At 43.6% G+C, this 23,926-nt stretch overlaps 1 protein-coding gene across 2 annotated transcripts in view; it reads left to right on the top strand.

Moving 5' to 3' along the window:
- RAB30 (RAB30, member RAS oncogene family) overlaps positions 1–23,926 on the top strand; it is a 79,659-nt gene that overhangs the window by 42,222 nt on the left and 13,511 nt on the right. Inside the window, exons 1-2 of one of the 2 annotated variants that reach the window (XM_040964212.1) lie at positions 22,201–22,500; positions 22,720–22,820. In XM_040964212.1, the coding sequence (XP_040820146.1) occupies positions 22,728–22,820 (93 nt within the window). In that variant the 5' untranslated portion in view covers positions 22,201–22,500; positions 22,720–22,727. Of the gene's footprint in view, positions 1–22,200; positions 22,501–22,719; positions 22,821–23,926 lie in introns of those variants that run through there. The other variant, XM_040964211.1, reaches the window with a different exon arrangement.

Genomic DNA, 23,926 nt, shown 5'->3' with positions numbered 1-23,926 from the left:
AACCACTGAGGGTAAGCAGGTACTCAGCCGGATGGGCAAATGAGACTTGAAGGAAATGAAGCAATGGATCTGTGTGAGGAACAGAGGAGGAAAGCAGGGGGTTTTTACTTACATTCATGCCACATTTAAGTGACCAGAGAAATCTTTTTTTTTTCAGATTTGTTTTTACTTGAAAGACCTATTTTATAGAGAGAAAGAGAGAGAGATTTACCATCTGCTGATTCCCTCCCCAAATGGCCACAGTGCCTGGAGCTGAGCTGATCTGAAGCCAGGAGCAGGAGTTTCTTTCATCCCACATGGGTGCAGGGTCCCAAGGGCATGAGCCACCCTCTGCTGCTCTCCAGGTCATAAGCAGAGAGCTGATTGGAAGTGGAGCAGCCAGGACACGAACCAGTGCCTATATAGGATGCTGGTACTGCAGGTGGAAGATTAGCTTGCTATGCCACTATGCCACCATGATAAATCTTCTACAAGTATTAGTAGGCTGTGTCACTTTCCATCCTGCCTCCCTCAGGTGATATCTTCATTGTACTCAGAATGAAAACATGTCTTGGCTTTCCAAGCTCTATGTACTGACCCATCTCAGTCTCTGAATCTTCATCTCTGCGCTGCTTCCCTGCATTCAGCCTCTGTGCTTCTCTTGGGTCCTTGGTGTGCCAAGCTCATTGTCACTGGGGGGCCTTTACACCAGTAATCTTTCAGTCCAAGCCATTCTTCCAATGTCTCTGTACTTGGCTTTTTCGAATTTATTTGCCTCTATGTTCCAAGAGAGGGAGTCTTGCTTTGATTATGTATTGCTCTGCTCTTGGATCTGTATTGTACACAGTGATTGCTCAGGAAAAATGTGTTGAATGAGTGAATATGTTCTCATGTGCAGAACGCAGAAGCTGATGCCAATGTTGCATTATTGAGCACTTATATTATCAGTTTACTAATACATATAAAGTGAGTAAGTCTGTGTCTAACATTGTGATTAATAAGTAGAAGTTGTTTTTGAAGGATCTGGTTCATTGTAAATGTTCAACAAAGATTAGTTCTTTTTTGCAATAGATATTTACAGTATTATATTTAAGATAAAATTTTATTTATGTATTTCTGTTTTATTTGAAAGGCAGAGAAAGGAAGAAAAAGAGCAAAAGAAAGAGAGTGGGAGATATTTTCTGCTGGCTCACTTTTCAAGTGTCCAGAGCACCCAGGCATAAGGACTGGGCCAGGTCAAAACAAAGAGCCTAAAACTCAGTCCAGCTCTCTGAATGGGTGTAGGGAAACAGGTACTGGTTTCATCACCTGTTACCTCTGGGATATGCACTGGCAGGAAGCCAGACTGAAAGTGAAATAGGTGGAACTTGGGCCTGGCGTGATAACCTTGCAGCTAAAGTCCTCGCTTTGAATGCGCCAGGATTCCATATAGGCGCCAGTTCTAATCCCAGCAACCCCACTTCTCATCCAGCTCCCTGCTTGTGGCCTGGGAAAGCAGTTGAGGATGGCCCAAAGCCTTGGGACCCTGCACCCGTGTGGGAGACCTGACAAAGCTCCTGGCTTTGGATTCACTCATATCCGGCTGCTGCAGCCACTTGGGGAGTGAATCATCTGATGGAAGATTTTCCTCTTTGTCTCTCTTCCTCTCTCTTTATATCTGACTTTGCAATAAAAATAAATACATCATTTTTTTTTTTTTTAAGAAATAGGTGGAACTTGAACCCAGACACTCCGATATGGGATACAGGCATACCAAACTGGTATCTTAACCACTATGCCGAATATTTTCCCCTTATATTTTAAACTATGTGTTCTGGACAGGATGAAAAGAAATTCCAGCCAAGCATTCTGGAAATATATATATATATATATGCTTTAAATGCTCTATTCAGGGATCTGGAACAATGGTATATCAGACTAATCCTCCACCTGCAGTACCATATGGTATTGGTTTGTGTACCATCTGCTACACTCTAGATGCAGCTCCCTGCTTACAGCCTTGAAAAATAGCAGAGGATATCAAGTCCTGGGCCCCTGCACCCATGTGGGAGACCCTGGTAGCTCGTGGTTTTGAATCTGTTCAGCTCTGGCCATTGTGGCCCTTTGGGGAATGAACCAGCATGTGGACGATCTCTGTCTCTCGTTCACTTTTTTGTAAAATCTGCCTTTTATATAAATATACATAAATGTATGTAAGTATGCATTTAAAGCATTATTCAATAAACAGTGTCAGAGAGTTTAGAACCATTTTTCATATTGCTTCTGTCTCCTCCCCCAGGGAACACAGCAAGATTTGTCTGTCTCTTGGGAAATGCTAATTTTCTTCTTCACTTTGGTATATGATCTTTACCAATTAGCTTCCGTAATAAACAAAGTATTTTGATGTTTGATTTCCTCATCCTGGTATTTAAGTTCTAAGAAAAATGTTGCCAGGTTTTGTAGCGATTGATATTTCCTTTGCATTTATTTAATAAATACTTATTTAGGGTTTAACCAAAGAGCTGGACACTGAAACTCCAGACAGGAATCGAGAGGAGCTTGTGTCCTTCAGGCCTGTTGGAGGCAGCAGGATACATAAAGCAAGACAATGCAGTGTCTGTGGCGAAAGCGCACAGTGAACATCTAGGAGGCACAAAGGAGGGCATGACTAATTCCCAGAGGTGCATGATTGTTCACCAGCCTACCAGAGGAGAAAAACTCTGTGAATAAAGGTGGGGAGGGGGCCTGGCACAGTAGCCTAGTGGCTAAAGTCCTTGCCTTGCACATGCTGGGATTCCCTATGGGCACTGGTTCTAATCTTGGCAGCCATGCTTCCCATCCAGCTCCCTGTTTGTGGCTTGGGAGAGCAGTAGAGGATGGCCCAAAGCCTCGGGATCCTGCACTCACACAGGAGACTTGGAAGAAGCTCCTAGCCCTGGCTTTGGATCGGCTCAGCTCTGGCCATTGCACCCACTTAGGCCATCCACCCATCAGTGGATGAAAGATCTTTCTCTCTGTCTCTCTTCCTCTGTGTATATCTGACTTTCCAATAAAAAAAAGGTGGAGAGGGATCAGCCTTTTTCAAGAGCCATGCTTGGGTCCACATTCTGGAGGGTGTGGGGCATGGCTGGTAGCCATGGTAGTGATAACACAAAGACCATGAGAAGTAAAGGCCCAGCCTAGTATACAGTAGTAGCTCATAACATGTGGCCTATATGCCACTTTGTACTTCACTGTATTCAAGCCTTTCATCTGCACAAGATTGTGAAGTAGATACTGCTCTTATTCCCATTTACAGTTCCAGAAATACAGGTCAAGAGGATGGGGAATGTGCCCCAGCCCACCACAGCCTGGTAGAGGGCAGCGTCAGGATTGCCAAGGGGCCCTCTTAACCAGGCACAGCTCGTCCTCTGGCTAACTGTGGAGGCAGCCAGATGCTCTGAGGAGATTCATGTGTGAGACTGATAATGATCAGATTTGCTCTTGGAGAAGGTTGCAGCAGTATCTCATTGTGTCTTGTACAGGGCTTTGCCTCTAAGAACATCCAAGCAAGATAGGCTACGTTCCACTTCTCCTTGACTCTGAGTGAAGTTTGCTCTGTTAGTGAGGACATTCCATTTCTCAGTCCATGGCAGCAGCCATTCCTCTATTCTTGGGACTGGGGGCAGAGTCTTGGGTGGATGTGCATATCATAGATGAAGAATCAGTTTGTGTTGAGGGATCCTGTTGTTTGAGAAGCACAAAAGCATCACACTCCTGCAGAAACAGTCTCCCCTGGGGACAGCTGACTCAGCCTGCTGTCTGTTTCTCTCCAGAGCAACACTCATTTTGTGGGTAACCATTCTTAGTATTTTTCCTTGTCCATGTTTCTCTCTAGAAAAGCCCGTGCTGGCATGGATGCCTGTGTGTGAAGTTCTGCACTGCCCTGGGCAGCAGTGGGGAGGAAGGACTACATGCTTAGGAATCAGGGAGAAGGCAGGGGAGAGCAGGTGGAATGCAGCAGTGGCTGTTTACTTCTGCGGTTTTGGCTTCCATGAAGGTTTGGGAAAGTGGACAGCAGCATAAGGTGAGAACATAAGGGAGGTTAATATCCCATACCTAAAGATCAACTGACTGGATTTATTCCCTAAAGAGAACTTTTTAACTGATTTGAAATCTTGGTATATCATTGTGTCATGGTGTTTCAGTTAGTAGAATTCCTTCTAATTTCTAACTGCATTGCAGTATTCTTTGTACTGCTGGCTTATAGCTACTGACAGAAGCCTGACAGCCATCTGCAGGTGTTAAAACTGTGGCCAACCAGTCTAAATTGTGAGGGTTTTGTGCATTATTTGTGTTTTTACTTACAAATGAGCAACATATGAGCTTTCTTGTTAATCCTTGAAATAACGTACCATGTATTTTAATATAGAATTTGTGTTAAACTCTCTGCTTTTTATTTTTTTTTAAAAAAAGATGTATTTATTCATCTGAAAGGCAGAGTGACAGAGAAAGAAAGAGGGGGAAAAAAGAGGGAATCTCCATTTGTTTGTTCATTCCCTAAAAGACTGTAACAGCTAGGTCTGGGCCAGGCTGAGGCTTGGAGCCAGGAACTCTCTTCTTGATCTTCTATATTTATATCGGGCACCACGTACTTGAGCCATGTTCTGCTTCCCTCCCAGGTGCTTGAGCAGGAAATCGAATTAGAAGTGGAGCAGCATTGTGATATGGGATGCCATATTGGCATCACACACTGTAACTTAGTTAACTGTGCCATAAGGCCAGCCCATTAATTCTCTGCTTTTTAAAAATTGGAGTTAAATTTGTAACAGCTTTCAGGAAAATGTTGACAGGATTACAATGATAGAGAAAAAACAAAACCACTCAGTGTACAGGAACAAGACTGGAGGAACACATCAAGATGCCGACAGTGACTGTGTTCCTACTGGCAATTTATTTTCTCTGTTTCTAGGTTTTCTACTTTTTTTTTTTTATGTTTCTGTGGTAGTTGCAATATGTTAAATACATGTGAAAAGGACAAAACTTTTTTTAAAAAGCTCCTTCTCCTAATCCCATTATCCTAACAGAACATGTTTTTACTTTTGAAAGGCCTCTCTTTGTGTACATGCTGAGTTTTCATAGCTGTGGTCCTGACAAGTGAAGCTTTATGTATTCTTTCCATTTTACAGCCCATTGTTGACAATATTTTATATTCTACATAGCTTTCATAATTCACATTTCTCATGGCTACCCCACATTCCTTGGCGTTGATGTGCTATCTCTCTGGATATTTGGATTGTTTTTAATTCTTTTACTTTTTAGATAAGATGTAATGGGCATTCTTGTTCATTTATCAGCTTCATTTAGTTCAGCTTTTTTTCCTTTAGAGTAGATTTCCAGCAGAGAACTCACTGCATGAAATATTTGGGCTCTTAGGACATTAGGTTTTGCCAGATAAGATCCTGCTTTCTGGAAGGGTTGGTTGAGTGTAGATGATCACTAATTTCATGCAAATGTAATTGTCTTATGTTTATCTCAACACTGTTAAGCTCTGTGATATTTATTGCACATTGTTTCTAAATAAGTCATGTTTATGGGAGAAAATTTTAATAATTTTTTTTAAGATTTATTTATTTATTGGAAAGTCAGATATGCAGAGAGGAGGAGAGACAGAGAGGAAAATCTTCCATCCGATGATTCACTCCCCAAGTGAGCGCAATGGCCGATGCTATGCCGATCCGAAGCCAGGAGCCAGGAACTTCTGGGTCTCCCACGTGGGTGCAGGGTCCCAAAGCTTTGGGCCGTCCTCGACTGCTTTCCCAGGCCACAAGCAGGGAGCTGGATGGGAAGTGGAGCTGCCAGGATTAGAACTGGCACCCATATGGGATCCCGGCGTGTTCAAGGCGAGGACTTTAGCTGCTAGGCCATGCCGCCGGGCCCATGGGGAAAAATTTTTAAAAATATATAAAAAAAAAAGAAGATAAGTTATCTATAGTCCCACCTCCTAGATGACTTTTTAAAAAAATTTTGTTTATTTTTATTGGGAAGACAGATATATATAGAGAAGGAGATACATAGAGGAAGATCTTCCATCTGCTGGCTCACTCCCCAAGTGGCTGCAATGGCCAGAGCTGAGTCGGCCCAAAGCCGGGGGACCACAGCTTCTTCTGTGTCACCCATGCGGGTGCAGGGTCCCAGGGCTCTAGGCTGTCTTCGGCAGCTTTCCCAGGCCACAAGCAGGGTGCTAGATGGAAAGTAGAGCATCCAGGACACAAACTGGCACCCATGCGGAATCCCAGTGGGTGCAAGGCAAGGACTTTAGCACTAGGCTACTGTGCTGGGCCCACTCCCAGAGAATTTTTAAAAGTGATTAATTTATTTGGGGCCAGCATTGTGGCACAGAGGATAAACCACTGCCTGTGATGTTAGCATCCCACGAGGGTGCTAGTTTAAGTCTCAGCTGTTCCACTTTTGATCCAACTTCCTGCTGATGGCCTAGGAAAGCAGCGAAAGATGGTGCAACAGTTTGGGACCTTGGCACTCATATGGTGGATCCAGATGAAGCTCCTGGCTCCTGGCTTACTCATGACCTAGCACTAGCCATTGTGTCCATTTGGGGAGTGGACCAGTGGATGTAAGATCTCTTTCTCTTTCTGCAACTTTGGCTTTCAAAATAAAATATTTCTTTCTAAGGTAGTTACAGAGAGAAGGACAGAGACAAGGACAGAGAGCTGTTCCATTCACTGATTCACTCCCTAAATGGCCATAAGGGCTGGTGCTGGGACAGGATAAAGCTGGGTACCTGGGACTCTCACCTGGGTCTCCCTGGGTCTCCCTGGTTTCCTGGGCACATTATCAGGGACTGGCAGGAAATGGAGCAACCCTAGCCTCTAATCAGCACTTATTTGGGATGTTGGCATGTCAAGTGGTAGCTTAGTGTGCTGTGCCATTGTTTACTCAGAGGATTCCTAAAATGTGTTTTCTTCCAGGTGTGTGTTCATGATCTATACCCAATGGCTCTAACAAAGTGTCCACTTTTCTATTATGAGATACAATCTTTACTTTTGCCTCTATGTTGGGGGACTTTTCCGAGAAATACTGGAATGAATTTTCTTGTGAATAAATCTTTGAGAACACCTTGGAATCATTCCTTCGGAAACTTCCTAGGAACAGAATTGTGGGATCAAAAAGTATGGATTTTAGGACTGATGCAATGGCTCAGTTGATTAATCCTCTGCCTGCAAATGCCAGCATCCCACACGGGCACAGGTTTGTGTCTTGGCTGCTCCACTTCCCATGCAGCTCCCTGCTTGTAGCTTGAGAAATCAGTGTGAGTTTGGCCCAAAGTATTGAGAGCCTGTACCTGTGGGAGACCTGGGAGAAGCTGCTGGCTCCTGGCTTCAGATCAGCTCGGCTCTGGATGTAGCAGCCATTTGGGGAGTGAACCAATGGATGGAAGATCTTTCTATCTTCTCTCCGTCTCTCTGTAGATCTGCCTTTCCAACAGAAGTGAATAAACCTTTCATAAAATGAAGTGAGGGGCCCAGCGTGGTATTCTATCAGCTAAAGTCCTCGTCTTGTACATGCTGGGATCCCATAATGGTGCCAGTTCATGACCCAGTGGCCCTGTTTCCCATCTAGCTCCCTGCTTGTGGCCTGGGAAAGCAGTCAAGGACCGCCCAAAACCTTGGGACCCTGTACCCATGTGGGAGATCTGGAAGAGGCCCCAGGCTCCTGGCTTCAGTTCCAGCATTGTGGCCACTTGGGGAGTGAATCAGTGGATGGAAAATGTTCCTATCTGTCTCTTTATCTCTCTGTATATCTGCCTTTCCGATAAAAATAAATAAATTTTGAAAAACCATTTATTTGTAATAATAATAATAAAGTATGGATTTTGTCCAGGCTCTTGATGAATATTAAAAACTTGCTGTTAAGAATTATGCTTCTTCTCACCTCACCTGTGAATATTTGAGTGTCACTTGAGCTCTCCACTGGGTCAGTATCAGTGATCATTTGTCCAGTTATCTTGACAGAGGGTTGGACCACTGCTTTTTGGTCCCTAGGATCAAAACCTTTATCTCAAATTCTATCTGTTGGTGAATTTTACCCATCTGCATCTTCTATCCTACCCTATGGTATATTTGCTTGAATTCTTGATTTTCTGGGCTTTTTGAAATCTAACAGTCCTTGAAAGACACTGAAATTTTGGCTTAAAAATTTTACCATTCTTATTCATTTCTTCGATAAGTATTTCCTGAACTCTAGTTGAGCAACTTAGAGTTTAGAGAAGATAAATACAACACAACGTGATGATTTTCCGGTTCTAGAGGGATTGTTGAGTGGGGCCAGCATCATGGCATGCAAATTTAGCTAACAGCACCACATACGAAAAATCTGGATAGATTTCCAACTCTTCCACTTCCTGTCCAGCTTCCTGCTGATGTAAATGAGAAGGCAGTGCATGATGATACAGCACTTGGGTCCTGCAGCCCTGGTGCAAGACCTAGATGGAGATCTTATTGCAGGACTGAACCAGCAGATGGAAGATCTTTTTCTCTCTGCCTTTTTCTGTTATTCTTGCTTCCAAATAAATAAACAAATTAAAAAAAATGTTGTTAGGAAAATGTTAAAAAAAAAAAAGATATTCCTTCCACACAGGGTATATGGGGAAAATTTCAGATGTGAGCATCTGAACTTCACCTTAAAAGATAAGGAGAAAGGGAAAAGAGCCTATGTGAGGGTATATGAAAGTACATGGGATATTTGGAGAAAAACAGGAAATTCTGTGGTGGAGGGGAAGCTTTTGGGAGACTGGAAATCGAGGTGAATTTAGTGCAAATCAGAAAGAGCCTTGTTTCCCTCATTTGAGGGATTTAAACTCCATTCTCAAGACTGAGAATTAATAGGTGTTTTTCAAAAATACACCTGGACTAGCCCCAGGGAGCCTGGATAGATGTCCCTGGTGTCCTGCCTGGGTGAGCGCTAACATGGGCCTGTGACATGCAGCACAGTAGGGGACAAAGTGGGAGCAGAGAGGAGTTCCAGTTACATTCCCAAGGGACAGTCTGCATGTTTGGGTGACAGGTGGCTTATGGCATAGATGTGTGTGTTGGGAGGTCATGTTGAGGGAGATCTGTAACTTACCCTCCTCTTAAGACAGTGCCAGGGTACAGACAGCATATAGGAAAGCACTTAGCAAACTGAGTGCCCTATAGATGTGGAAATTTATATTTACTGTATCTAAGAAATGTTGCTTGATGGGGTTGTTTTAACAATGTAATGGGCTGTGTATAAAACACTTGAGTCTTAGACAAATCGCTTGTGCATGACAAACGCCCTGTTACAAACGTGGGAGACTTGCTGTATTTCATTGGCATTCCCTGTGGATCCCAGAACATGCAGCTGCTACCCTGTTGCTTTTACTCCTGCTTCCAGTGAGCAGGGAATCTGAACAGTTCAGGGCAGGAAGGGTCCACATGTTTTCTAAGGGAGGAGGAGACGCCTCTGTCCTTGATAGGCCTCTGGCTGCTGGGGTGGACAGTCATGGGGAGAGAAGTTTGAGCTCAACTCTGGGCTTTGGCCTTGAACTCGGGAGGCTGGGCCAGGCTGCAGTGTGTGCTCAAGCTCGGGGAGGAGACTGAAAATGCCAATGAAGAGGTCTTCCGGTCCAGCCAGACAGGCGCAGGAAGACTTCTGCGTAGCAAAGATTAGACACAGGCCCTGATTTAGAGAGCACAACAGGGAGGGCAGCAGGGCAAAACCTGGGAGTTCTTTGCTGTGGCATTGTTTATTGTTGGAACAGGACAAAAGAGGCAACTTTGCCTCCTTATGCGGAAGACGGAAGCTGCAAGCTGGGGCTGTAAAAGCCTTTTTTAGATCAGTTCAACAAACATGTTTTGCAGAGAACAGCTCCCCATCTTGGAAAGGGATTAATAAGTGAAAAGGGGTCTTTTTTCTTCTTCCAGGAAACAACATGCTAGTATTTCTAGGGACGTTCAAGTGTATTTGTCAAAAATCACCTGCACCCTGGTGCTGTGGTACAAAACAAATTAGGTCAGCTTGGGGAATTAACTGAATGCAAGCCCAAGTGGGTCCCAAATCATGGTCCCTCCTTTCTCTGTTTAGAAAACCAAATCTGTGCTCAAAGCAGGAACATCCTTACAAGGGAAAATGAAAGAACACTGGCCGAACATTCAGATATTTACATTGGTTAATTCTGATGAAATGCTGTTTTGTGGATTGATTTTTATCTTTCACATGTGTTTGGACTTTGAAATATATATTTCTAGGAAATATGAAAGTAGGAAAAATGATGCAAAGCAAAGTATTTAATTGTCTGATTTCTGAAAGCGATGTGGATATTTTAGGCCTGCTTTCTTTTCTTTTTTTTTCCCCATGCCTTAAACAATATTCTAAGGACTACTTTTGAACTTCTCTATTTAGGGATCTGTGCCAGCTACACCTGGTGGTGATGCCCCGGCCCTGCCCTGTTGGGAGTTAGGTTTACAGCCTTCTTTGTCCTGGCGGCAGCTCTGATTTAGAGTCAGGGGGTGTCTGCCTTTTTGGCTCTGTTGTTTATGTGCTAGGCGGCTGGAGACACATCCCATCAATGTATAATGGTGGAGAAAACGGTTTCGGAGTGCAGCCAGAGCAATTTTTCTTTCCTTGTCTCTCTCTTTAAAAATTTATTTATTTTTATTGGAGAGAAGGCGAGACACAGAAAGATCTTCCAGCTGCTGGTTTACTACCCAAGTGACCACAATGGCTGGAGCTGAACCAATTCGAACCTGGGAGCCAGAAGCTTCTTCTGGTTCTCCTATGTGGGTGCAGGGTCCCAAGGCTTTGGGCCCTCCTCTGCTGCTTGCCCAGGCCATGACCAGGGAGCTGGAAGGAAAGTGGAGTAATGAGAATATGAATTGGTGCCTGTATGGGATGCCAGTGCTTGTAAGGCAAGGATTTAGCCACTGATTCTAAATCCTGGTAATTTCTAAGCTGCACTAATATGTAAGAATTTTGTGTTAGTGGCACAAACAGATCAACTGGTTTAGGCTATCATTTCATGGGTATTTGGTTTTGAGGGATGTTGGAAAGAATGAATCTCCTTTGCAGGGACTTGCTGTGCTGTGATATGATTTCACAGAGAAGCAGTGATACCCCCTGAGGTAGAAAAACAACTCGCGAGTGTGAGTGGGGCAGGTTTTACCTTTGGTCCCTGTCACATGAAGGGATACAACAGGGTAGATGAAGAGAAAGACATTGAAACAGAAACAGAGCACCCCACACAGATGAAAAAGGATAAATTTGAAAGGCAGAGAGAGATAGGAAATGTGCCGGCTGCAGCAGCCAGGTGTGAGGAATGCAGAGGCCAGCAGCCAGCAACTCAGTCTGATCTCCTACATGGGTGGCAGGGGCCCGGGCCCTCGAGCCATCATTTGCTGCCTTCCAAGGTGTATTACCAGGGAGCTGGTTTAGAAGTGAATAACTCAGAACTCAAATGGACACTCCAGTATGTGATGTGGCGTCACATGTGGCTGCTTAGAGTGCCAATCACTGGCCAGATGCTATTGTAAAGAGCCTTTCTCATATTAGTAATGCTATCTTGCTTTTCAAGCAATATTCTACATTAAGTTAAAGGGCAGGGTACAATTTATGAGTTGGAGATTATCCTTTCCTGGAAAGAGCCAAGTGGTGAAGCCTCCGTGGAGTAATCATTGTTGCCAGTTTCTTTTGTGTCTTTCCAAAGCTATTTTATGCCAATACAGGTACAGATTCATTACTCTCCGTCTTTTCATATTATATACACTGCTGTCCACCCTGTTTCTTTCACTGAAGACATCCATGGTGGGCAATATATGACTGCTGTAACACACCTATTTTTCTGGTAATGTACATTTAGCAGAAATGTTTTTGTAGCTATCATAATGAACATCCTGGGGCAGATGCTGTGGTATAGTAGCCTAATCCTCCACATGCCATGCCAGCACCCCCCATATTGGCACCAGCTCAAGTCTTGGCTGCTCCACTTTTAATCCAGCTCACTGCTTATGATCTGTTCCTTGCTTAAGACCTGGGAAAGCAGAAGAGAATGGATCAAATCCTTGGGCTCTTGCACCCTTTGGGGAGACCCAGAAGAGCCTCCTGGCTTTGGACTGGCTCAGCTCCAGCCATTGAGGCTATTGAGGAGTGAACGTGTGGATGGAAGACCTCTGTGTCTCTCCTTCTCTCTGTAGATCTGCCTTTCCAATAAAAATAAATGTAAGAGAATGTCATTACTACATACGCTCGTGTACATGGCTATGAGTATTGATGTGTGACACATTCCTAGCGCTGTGATTGCTGTATCAGAGGACTGTAAAAGCATTTTTAGTCTTAAATCAATATTGTTTTCCAACAGAGGTTACATCGATTTATGGCCCACCAGTAGTTACGGGCGCTTCATTCTTCCACGCTCTTGCCTATACAGGGTGACCTTGACTAATACAAGATGGAAAAAAATAAATCTCAATGAGGCCTGGCGAAATGGCTTGAATGGCTCATCCTCCCCTTTCAAGTACTGGGATCCGATGTGGATGCTGGTTCATGTCCTGGCTACTCCACTTCCCATGCAGTTCATTGCTTGTGGCCTGGGAAAGTGGAAGAGGAGGATGGTCCAAGGTTTTGGGACCCTGTACCCATGTGGAAGACCCTGAAAAGGCTCCTGGCTTTGGATTGGCTCAGCTCTGGTTATGGCGGAATTGGGAAGTGAACCAGCAGATGGAAGAGCTTTGTCTCTCTGTAGATCTGCCTTTCCAATAAAACTAAACAAATCTTTAAAAATATCATCATAAATATGCTGCATTCTGAATTTTTGAAAATATTTTAAAAAGTATTTATTTGAAAGGCAGAATTGGAGAGAGAAACAGAGAGGAGGAAATATCTTCATTGGCTGATTCACTTCCCACATTACCATAATGACTTGGGCTGGGCCAGATTGAAGCTAGGAGCCAGGAGCTTCATCTTGGTCTCCCATGTAGGTGCAGGGGCCCAAGTACTTGGGCTTTCTTCCACTGCTTTTCTAAGAGCAGAGAAGTGAATGGAAAGTGGAGTAGCCATGACTGGATCAAGTCCCCACAAGTGATGCCCACACTGCAAGCTGCAACTTAACCTCCTGCACCACAGAACCAGCCTCTATAATTAGAATTGTAATCGAATCTGTTATAATCAAATACATTTTAAAAAATGTGTTATTTTTATTTCCTTTCCAATGACTTCTCTGCTCTTGTTCTTTGCACATTCTTTTTATTGGTTTATTCATTTGTAGGTATTCTTTCTGCATTTCAGAAAATCAGATCTTTTTTTAGTACAGCAGATGTTTCAGTGAGTTTTTAAAATTATTTTTCCATTTCCTTAGGATACTTAAAAATTAATGTATTCATCTTTTTATTTTATAGTGTCATCCTAATTTTGAGTAATTAAAGATTTGCATGTATGTGTATATATGTAATGCTTTCTCTTTGTATTTCCATGCTTTTGCTTTTAAAGCAAAATCTTGAATCAATATGGAACTTATTTTAGCATGAGGAGTGACATACAGCTGCTACTTTCTTTCCAGAAAGACCTGGGTTTTGAACGAAGGCAATTTTACTCATTAGCTACATGATTTTGCATAAGCTAATTCATCTTTCTGAATCTCAGTTTCTTCATAAAAAGGAAATAATAATAATACCTGTCAGATGGCTGTTGAAGATTGAGATTAAATATGGAAAGCACTAAGCATAGTTTTTGGCACATAGTGCATTCAGATCCTGGTTAAGATAACCAGAGACTTGGAAAAACAGTGTGTGTTCTGACAAAATTGAAGTTCTACGCAGCCAGGATACAGAGGCCGCCCTGTGGCTCACTGGGATGTGATTGTACGTGAGTTACTTCCTCACCTGCAACACGAGTCAGCAGCTCATTAGGTTGTTAGGAGATCCAGATTTGGCCATGTCTGTGAAAGCAGTTTTGTAAACTATAAAAAGGGCATCTAAGAGATGTTGGAGTTTATGGCCTGGTGAATGATAAGCAGTCACAGCACAGGTGGGGTTTGACATGCCTGGCCAAGGAGAATAATTAACTTGCAATAACATGAAATTAGCAGCTGATGTAAAGCAGGTAAGCTTGTTGCAGTTGATTATAGTAATGGTTAGTAATTGCCTCCTACTAATTAAGCAATAATGAGCTTCTTGGGACAGAGCCTTGTTCCAGTGAAAGATGGAGCAAGGGCTTTCAATCAGGGTGTATTCCTGAACACAGCAGCAAGGCGAGAGCAGATGGGGTCTCACTGAGCTGTAGTTCTTGCCCTTATGCGTCATAGAGGCTAAACAGACGTAGAGCACAGTACCCTCCACAGGCAGATGATGAGCAAGGACTCGAGGGGAGGAAGGTGCCCAGTGCTCTGGGTTGTCGCCCACAGAGAGCCCTGGGTGCCAGTCTGACCTTGACCCAGATTCTTAAGATTACAAGCCAAACAATGCCTTCTTGAAATGTTATTGGCTCTTTTTTATTATTCCAGTGATTTATCAGAGATAATTTGTTTCTCACAGTCTGCTCACCTCCTTCCACATCTTCTGAAGATGTGGCACTGTGCTTTGGGTCACATTTTCCCTGGATAGGGTCACCAAATCACATGTGGGATGCCCAATGAATTGTGAATTTCAAGTAAACAATAAGCAATTGAATCACATTTGTATCTAACAAAATTGTATTTTTGGAACAATGTGAAATTATATTTGTTGATATCTAAAATTGAGGTTTACATGGGTACCCTGCCTTTATCCCCACTCCCCATATCTTATAACCCTACCTGGTTAGCCCTAATCTTAACTGTACTTACCTCATTAGCACTGCATGGAGCGAAGGATACTAAAGGATAAAGGATCCTAAAACGTATGCTACAAGAGAAGAATTCTCAGCTAAAATCATATCCAGTAAATCCTAGATTAACCAAAGTTAAATGGCTAAATGGTTTTCTTTATTTTGGGAATTTTTAACAGTGTAAATCTCTGCTATAGGATGACAGTACTTAGTGTTTCTCTAACTTTTGTTTCTGTCAAGCTCGCTGGCTCTCTGTCTCTCCCTCCCTTCCTCCCCTCACCCCATCTCTCTCACACATACATACTCCTGGTACTTAGATTCATGGGAGCCAGGTTGAACGTATATGGAGATTTCTTGATAATCGGTTCTGTTTGCAGACCATAAGTTTTGGTTTGGTATTTTAGCAAAATGTCACTCTATACAAAACAAACAAAACATCCTTACATAATGTTTTGGTGCTGTTTTTGTTTTTAACATCCATAATTTATAATAAAATATACACCAGATGTAAGTGTATATAAGTAAATGAAGTCTGTATGCCAAACTGTTAACTATAATTATCTCCTGGAGGAGGTCTGCTTAGCAAGAGATTTTCAATGATTTTTCTTTGTACATTTTGCACTCAGTAAAAGTGTCTTGTCAGAGGGTAAACATTTTTGTTGATTGTTTCAGTTTTTAAAAGAGCACTTCTGTATATTGTCTTCTTTGTCTCCAAAGCAACTCAGTGATATGGATTTTGATCATCAGCCCTTGTTTTACGGATAAGGAAACTTTACACAGCTCCTTAGAATCCCTGGTCTCTTGTTCCTTCCCTTGCTGCCTCTGGCGTGAGCTAGCGGTGGCACAGGCTGTTGTGTGAAGGCTCCTTGGTGTCCACTCAAACCCTGCCTCCGTTTACACACCACTTGAAACCCTGGAAGGGCAAAGGACCTGCCTGCCACCCTGGCGTTTGAACCAGGACAAGTTCTTCAAACAGTTTTGGAGCAGGAGCCAAGGTGTCGAAAATGGAAAAGGAATTGGCAGGTATTTGGAAGGCCCCAATTCATGACCGAGTGCCAGAATTTTAGTGAAGTTGGCTTCCAATTCTGTCTTTCTATTGAGGCACATTCTAGAACTGAGCGAGTGATAGCTGTTCTGCCCAAATGGAAAGCCCAAACGGAATTCCAAACTTCAACCTGGCCAGCTCAGCCCAAGCTGCTGCAGTCATTTGGGGAATGAACCCTGTTTCTTTGCCTCTCAAAGTAAAGTAAGTAAACAAACAAATAAACAGATGCTTAATAAAAAAAAAGATGGAGGAAGGAATCTGGCTTCTAACATTTTTTTCTTTTATCTTGAGCCCCAAAAGGCAAAGGGAAAGAGGCACAGGTGAACAATATAGTTTTTTTTAAGGCCACTTTTAAAAAAGATTTTATTTATTTTGATAGGAAAGTCAGATATACAGAGAGGAGAGACAGAGAGGAAGATCTTCTGTCCATTGATTCACTCCTTAAGTGGCCACAGCAGCAGCAGGAGCTGCACCGATCCGAAGCCAGAAACCCAGATCCTCTTCCGGGTCTCCCATGCGGGTGCAGGGTCCCAAGGCTTTGGGCCGTCCTTGACTGCTTTCCCAGGCCACAGGCAGGGAGCTGGATGGGAAGTGGGGCCACCGGGATTAGAACCAGTCGTATATGGAATCCCTGCGCCCTTATGGGATGCTGGTGCATGCAAAGTGAGGACTTTAATTACTAGGCTACCACACCAGGCCTTAAAAGGCCACTTTTAAAAAATGCTTTACTTCACCAAAGTTACATTAAATAGTTTTTTCTTAAGTTTTTCATACTTGATCTCATCTTTTGTACCTTTGAAAAACATTCTTCCTTTTGCTTGTCTAATTTTTTTAGTTCTGAATCTCATATGTTTTAAATCTCATAATTTATATATATGAATATTTAAAACTTATGATGATTATGGCGTTTTGGTGTCATCTGGGCAGTGTTCCTGTTTATATCCACTGTGCCTGGTACTTAGTTACCAGAATGCTGGCTGAATTGCAGAACAGTTTGCATGGAAAGATCTGAGTCTAGCTCCTTAAGGAGCTGCATCGGGAGGCAAAGTAAGGGGCAGTGGTGTGATCTATGTGGAGAATCAGTGTGCAGCCCCATCAACATGGGTGTGCTGCTTCCAGAGCAGGGGGATTCTAGAAGCACTTGCAGTTCCAGATTTCTTCACTGTAGCTTTCCACCTTCCTGGCAGATGCAGCAGCACTGTCAACCATGAGGCCTGGGAAGCAATATTCTGCTTCAGAAAGTTTTGGACGAGATGCTTTTGCGTTTTACACATTGGTTCTATAGCTCTCTAGCTATAGAACTGTAGCAGAACCTCTGTGTGCCTGACTTTTTTCTCTGTAAGTTAGGGATAGTCATGAGAATACATGTGACAGGGTCCGGCGCAGCAGCCTAGTGGGTAAAGGCCTCGCCTTGAACGCGCCAGATCCCATATGGTCGCTGGTTCTAATCCCGCCAGCCCCACTTCTCATCCAGCGCCCTGCTTGTGGCCTGGGAAAGCAGTCAAGGATGGCCCAAAGCCTTGGGATCCTGCACCCGTGTGGGAGACCCAGCGGAACCTCTTGGCTCCTGGCTTTAGATTGGCTCAGCTCAGGCCGTTGCAGCGTTTGGGGAGTGAATCATCAGATGGAAGATCTTCCTCTCTGTCTCTCTTTCTTTCTTTATATCTGACTTTCCATAAATAGATAAATCTTAAAAAAAAAAAAAGAGTACAAGGAGTCAGTGAGTGACTACATGTAAAGAGCATGCCTGGCATGTAATAAGCATTGAGTAAATGTCATTTCTTATTTTTGACGAATCGAATATAAAATCCTAGCATTGCACTTCTCCAGAGGCACGTCTTGTTTGCTCCCCACACTTGGTGAGCCTGCTGTTGGCAGTTGAGAGCAGTCTGCTTCTGCAGGGTTTCCGCTGCCCTTTGCCTGGTGACTGCTGCTGCCTGCCCTGTTACTTGCAGCACAAGCAGAAGGGCTTCCTTAAGAACAGCCCTTGTCAGAGCATCTTGTGAGCTTTTACCCAGTAATGTGGGTTCTTTGTTAGAAATAGAAGAGTAACTGCAGCAGACAACTTGGAGTTTTAGTTAGTCTGGCCTTAGTCACAGACAGCCTGCATTTTTACTTTTAGCAAATAATAGATTTATTACTAATCTATTATTTATTAAGATAATAGTAGAACAGTGAGGAAAGGCAAAGCAGTGAGGAAGGAGGTAGAGAGAAACAGAATCTTCCATCTGCTGGTTCCCTTTCCAAATAGCTGCAACAGCTAGAACTCGTCCGGGTTAATGCCTTTTGGTTAATATCAAGTGCAGGTTAATGCTAGGAGCCTGGAACTCTATCTGGATTTCCCATTTGGGCTGTAGGGACTCCAGTACCTGGGCCATCTTCTGCTGCCTTCCCAGACACATCTGCAGCTAAGCTCATGCACCACAATGCTGCCCGCCCCTCAGCCTGCATGTTTTAGAGATTAAACACATTTTCCCCAGAGCTTCATTGGAAAAGCATTCAGCAAAACATTTAAGTAATTTTGTTTAGAGAGGGGAAGCATCTTAACTTCTATTCCATGGGTTGTTCCAGATGGCAGCCATGCTGAGTGAGTGTCGTCTATGACAAATCTCTCCTTTTTTTGCTGACGGCATATCATTTGCACTTGGCAAACCTTCTTTTAGGAATTTGTGTCACAAATCTTTATTTGTACACATTCTCCTCTGGATTCTCTGCTCTGTTTCTTCGACCTCTAGCGGAGATACTGGCACTCATATGAGTCAGGCAGTGGAGGCACAGGAAATGGATGCAGTTCAGACCCGTGCTTCCTGTTTCTTACTTGCCTGTGAAAGCAGTGGATTGTCCACACAGCCTCAGGTTTTCCTGATACTCTTGTACTTATCCCTGAGCTTCATTTTCTTCTCACTGTTAAGAGAGTTATTGAATTTTCGCTGGTATATCATGTCTCTGAATTTTTAACTAGAATTTTACTTTGCTTTTTACCTAAAGTATTAAAGTGCAATAGAAGGAGTTTTTGGATTTGAAGCCAGGCAGGAAGAGGAGAGAGAAGCTATACTTGTGTGATGTGCGCTGTCCTTGCATTTATCGCATCTTTCTTGAGCTCTTGCTGTGAATCACACATCATGAAAGGTACATCGGATAGTCACACAAGGGCGTGGTACGAGGGGCAGGTGTTCAGCACGGTGCTTACGACGCTGCTTGGGATGCTCACGTGCCACAGTGGAGTTCCTGGGTTTGAGTCTGGGCTCTGCATCTGGTGCTGCTTCCTGCCAGTTCAACAGATGACGGCCCAAGTACTTGGATCCCTCTCATCCACATACAACACCCAAATTAAGATTTTATACTCCTAAATTTAGCCTGGACCAGACCCAGCTATTGTGGGCATTTGAGGAGTCAATCAATGGATAGGAGGAAGCTCTCTGCCTCTCTGATCTCTCTGCCTTTCAAATAAAGGAGTAATAAAGAAATTAATAGGGCCCAGCGGCGTGGCCTAGAGACTAAAGTCCTTGCCTTGAACGTGCTGGGATCCCATATGGGTGGCGGTTCTAACCCTGGCAGCTCCACTTCCCGTCCCGCGCCCTGCTTGTGGCCTGGGAAGGCAGTCGAGGACAGCCTAATGCTTTGGGACCCTGTACCCGTGTGGGAGACCTGGAGAAGGTTCCTGGCTCCTGGCTCTGGATAGGCACAGCACTGGCCATTGCGCTCACTTGGAGAGTGAATCATCTGATGGAAGATCTTCCTCTCTATCTCTCCTCCTCTCTGTATATCTGACTTTGTAATAAAAATAAATAAATCTTAAAACAAAACTAAAATGAAAAAAGAAATTAGTATTTAAAAAATAGAACAGGTGCCAGAGCCAGGCTGTCTAGGCTTGGATATTGGTCCATCGGTTAGCTATGGATCTGTAACAACTTCCTTTTCTTCCTTAAAGAAAAGATTATTTTATTTATTTGAAAGAATTGACAGAGGGAAAGATAGAGATCTTCCATGTGCTGGTTTACTTCCTTAAATGCCTGCAACAGCTGGGCTTAGCAGGGCCAAAGGAGCCGGGAACTCTCTCCAGATCTTCCACATGTGTGTCAGGGACCCACATTGTATGGGGCATTATCTGCTGCCTTTCCAGGTGAATTAGCAGGAAGATGGATTGGAATCAGAGTTGCCACAGCTCAAACTGCCCCTCCAGAATGAAATGCAGGCATTAAGTGTGCCTTAACCCACTACACCATAACTTCTGCCCCTAGAATGACTTCTTATTTTACTTCTCTGTGTGTCTGAATTCCCATCAATAGTATCCATTTTATAGTCACTGTGATTGAATGACTTAATAATATAAAATGAATAGATGATGGTGATGCGAAGAAGTGGGATCAGGATACAATAGAATACATCATTCTGTTTACACGTGTGTGTGTGTGTGTGTTTAAAATTGAGGTCCTGAGGAATCAAATCAGAGTGTGAGACCTAAGTCAGCGTGGTGCATCTTGGTAGGAAAGGGGAGTGTGGTGGTAGCATAGAGCCAGGAATTCATGTTCCTTTTCACGTCAGGGATTCATGCTGTAGAAAAGGGGCTGGCAATGAAAGCTGAAAACAGATCATGGAAAAAGCATGTCATGCTAGGGTTTGGTAACTAAGAACCAGTTATAGTCTTTGGGGGTTTCCTGAAATTCTTTCAAGCATCACAATATTGTGGTACAGTTATTCGCCCCATTTTGTTGATGGGGAAATTGAAGCTCCAAAGAAAATGAGCACTTGCCCTAAAGCACATCCTTAGAAGTAGTATAGAGGAAATCTGAGCCTCTTTCTGGCTCCAAAGTGAGGGTTCTTGTGGTGCTGCAAGGTGACTTTGGTACTTGACCATTGGCTGTTACCTTTATGACTTCAAGCCATTCCCTTAATTTTCTTTGGCCTCAGTTTACTCATCTATAAAATAGGTCAGAAACTAATAAACACCAGTCTTACAGACTTGTGAAAACAAATGGAAATACCCATAAAAAGGCTACGTGTAGTGCTGGACATAAAGCCCGAGTAACCTCTGCTTATGAAGCCAGATTCATTGTTTGTTTGTTTGTTTGTTTGTTTGTTTCTTTCTTTCTTTCTTTCTTTCTTTCTTTCTTTCTTTCTCTCTCTCTCTCTCTCTCTCTCTCTTTCTCTCTCATTTTCCTTTTTTCTTTTTTAAAGACTTATTTATTTTCATTGGGAAGTCATATTTACAGAGAGGAGAGACAGAGAGAAGGATCTTCCATCCGCTGGCTCACTCCCTAAGTGGCTGCAATGGCCAGAACTGAGCTGATCCAAAGCCAGGAGACAGGAGCTTCTTCCAGGTGTCCCATGTGGGTTCAGGGTCCCAAGGCTTTGGGCCGTCCTTGACTGCCTTCCCAGGCCACAAGCAGGGAACTAGATGGGAAGTCAGGCTGCCAGGACATGAATAGACGCCCATATGGGATCCCAGTGCGTGCAAAGCAAGGACTTCAGCCGCTAGGCCACAGCACCGGGCTCAAACCCAGGTTCTTATACAAAAAAAATGTTTTGTCCCTCACAGTCCCAGAGAACTGAAATGGTGCTCATCAGAGACTACCTGATTGTTAGTTGTCTTGCCCAAGAACAGTTAATCTGCACAAGAATCGACTCTGCATATAGCAGATTTCCTCCCCCAGCTGCTTAGCAGGTTCGGACATGGGGCTGTCTTCTGCCCTGTAAGCCCACAGTGTTTGAGTTTCAGACGTGCTAGGAGTGACCCCAAGGCTTTTCTGCTCTTTCAAGCAGCCTCCTGCCTCAGGCTTGCTTTCTCTCCTGCTTTTGGCGTCTATTTGGCTTATGCTATTTACAGCTTATGTAGTTAAGCTGCTCTCTTGGGTGGAATATCTACCTTCCTTTTTTGTTGTTTAACTTTTCTGATGTTAGTATTGAAGGGCAGTCATCCTCTCCCCTCTGTATTTCCTACAGCAACAGCTTGGTTCAGTAGTGGTCACTTTGTAATCTCCCCGGAGTCCTCTGAAGTGGACAGAGCATCCTTTTTTTTTTTTAGCATAGTGAGAGAAAGTAAGATCTGTATTTGAACAATGCTCCCATTAATTCTTTCCTTCTGTAGAGTTGATATTTATTAAGTGTATCTCTGTGCCAGGGGCTAGGAAAATCAAACTGAAAGAATTCTTTCCTCAAGGATCAGGCAGACATTTGAACAAATGACCAAATAGTGTAAGTGAAATTTTAGGGACATAGACATGGTGAAAGTGTTTATTTGCGGAAGCTAAATGAAAGATTCAGAAAGAAAGAGGGTGTTGTCATTGGGCCGTGAAGAACTTCCTGTGGGAGGGAGGGCATCCCAGGCAGAGGGACTGACAGACACTAAAACACGTGTGAAAGAACAGACAGACCCTTTAGGAGACCCTGCACTGAGTACAGAATGGGATGGTGGTAGCCAGGAATATGGCTGTGACTCCCACCAGTAAGACCCAAGACTCCAATGACTTGGAGGCGATTGTAGGACCTCTCCATAGTTTCCACACACTCCACTAACTACCTTTAAGCTGTGGCTAGACTTCCTTTTATCCTGGCTTCCTTGCACATCAGCTTACTGCATCTGCATTCCCTAGATTTGTGATCTCCTTCCTTTGCTAAAAGAAAACAAGTCTTACCACATGAGGCCCCGTGACCTGACTGCTTGGAGGAATAAAGGTTACTAGGTGAAAGAACATCTCTTATTTGCTCTCTGCAGCAGCAAAGGCTGTCTGTGGTCAGACACCTGGGTTCCTCTCAGTGGCAGGGCCACCAAAGGGAAGCATTAACTTGTTCTTTGAATGAATCAGACCTGCTGTTCCCCAGGAGACAGGGCTGGTGCCACTTGAGCTCTGTGGGCGAGTCTGGCCTGATCCCTCTCACTCTCGCCTGTGTTTGCTTTGCAGCTGCGTAAATGAGTATGGAAGATTATGATTTCCTGTTCAAAATTGTTTTAATTGGCAACGCTGGTGTGGGGAAGACGTGCCTAGTTCGACGGTTCACTCAGGTAAGGGCATTCTGAAGAAGATCTGGGTTGGGCTTCTCAGTCTAGCCTGTGGGTTTAGGGGCTTCTAATGGAAGGGGTGACTGGTTCCAGGACCAGCCCCTTGGCTACAGGATCTTAATTTGGCCTTTGACAGCTGTCAGCTTTGTAACCTGGACTGTCTCCAGAGATCATGGCTCTAGAGAACACGACCAGTCCTCCCATGCCTCTTTTCTTTAGTGCAGAGAGAGGGAACTTTTATTTCTGCCAAGAGCCATTTGGATAATTTTTAATATTACTCGCAGGCCATATAAAATTATCGACTTAAGAAATTAGCCTGCTGTGGACTTACTAAATTTCTAGTCCCACCTGTGGTTACCTTGGCAAGCCCGGATCAAATGATTTTGTAGGTCTTATCCTCATCCCAGCTTTAATGAAATGAGCAAGTAATTTTGCTTTCAGTGTGCAATATCAAAAATTGATTATTAGGTTAAAGTAGATTATAAATTTATGGTAATTCAAAAATATAAATAAATGACTCGATTTTAAAGTGAAACTAAGTCTTAAGCTTTAAGAAAAAAAACCAACTCTTGCGTAAATCGAATCAATCTAATTCCCTGCCAGTGCGCCCTCACAGCCGCCCTGGAAAATGAGTGAGTCATGTTGGTTTAGAACCAAATATGCTGATTTTTCTAAACCTCTTAAATGGGAATGAAGTGAGAAAAGGGAACAACTCTCTGATCTGAGTTAAATGTTGCCTCCCAGCTGAACCCGATTACATGACAAAAGTACAAGTTCCCTTTCGGACTGCCTAGCTGAGAATAGCTGCCTGAGGTGAAATTCCTGTGTTTATGGAGAAAGTAGCTGGAAGCCATTCCAAAGTTGACTTTCTTTGTGTTTGTTTCCTGAAAACTGTGCTGTGGCCTGTCCTGTGAGCCTGAGTCAGCTCCAGTCCCTACCCAGGGCCTTGCATGTCTTCTTGCTCCACAAGAGGCTAGGTCAGCTCACAGGCCCCTTCCAGCTCTGAGTCTGTGATTCTTGGAAAACTGGACAGGCAGACTGGGTAACAGAGTTACTTTAGGGTCTAGAGTCACTGCAGAAATGTTAGGGTTTTTCCCATGATAAGTGAA

The sequence above is a fragment of the Ochotona curzoniae genome, unplaced genomic scaffold (genome assembly GCF_017591425.1).
Source record: "Ochotona curzoniae isolate NIBS_2020 unplaced genomic scaffold, NIBS_Ocur_1.0 scaffold_3223, whole genome shotgun sequence".
NCBI classification, from domain to species: domain Eukaryota; kingdom Metazoa; phylum Chordata; class Mammalia; order Lagomorpha; family Ochotonidae; genus Ochotona; species Ochotona curzoniae.
The sequence above is the reverse complement of the archived record's forward strand: the minus strand, read 5'-3'. Positions and strand labels throughout refer to the sequence as shown.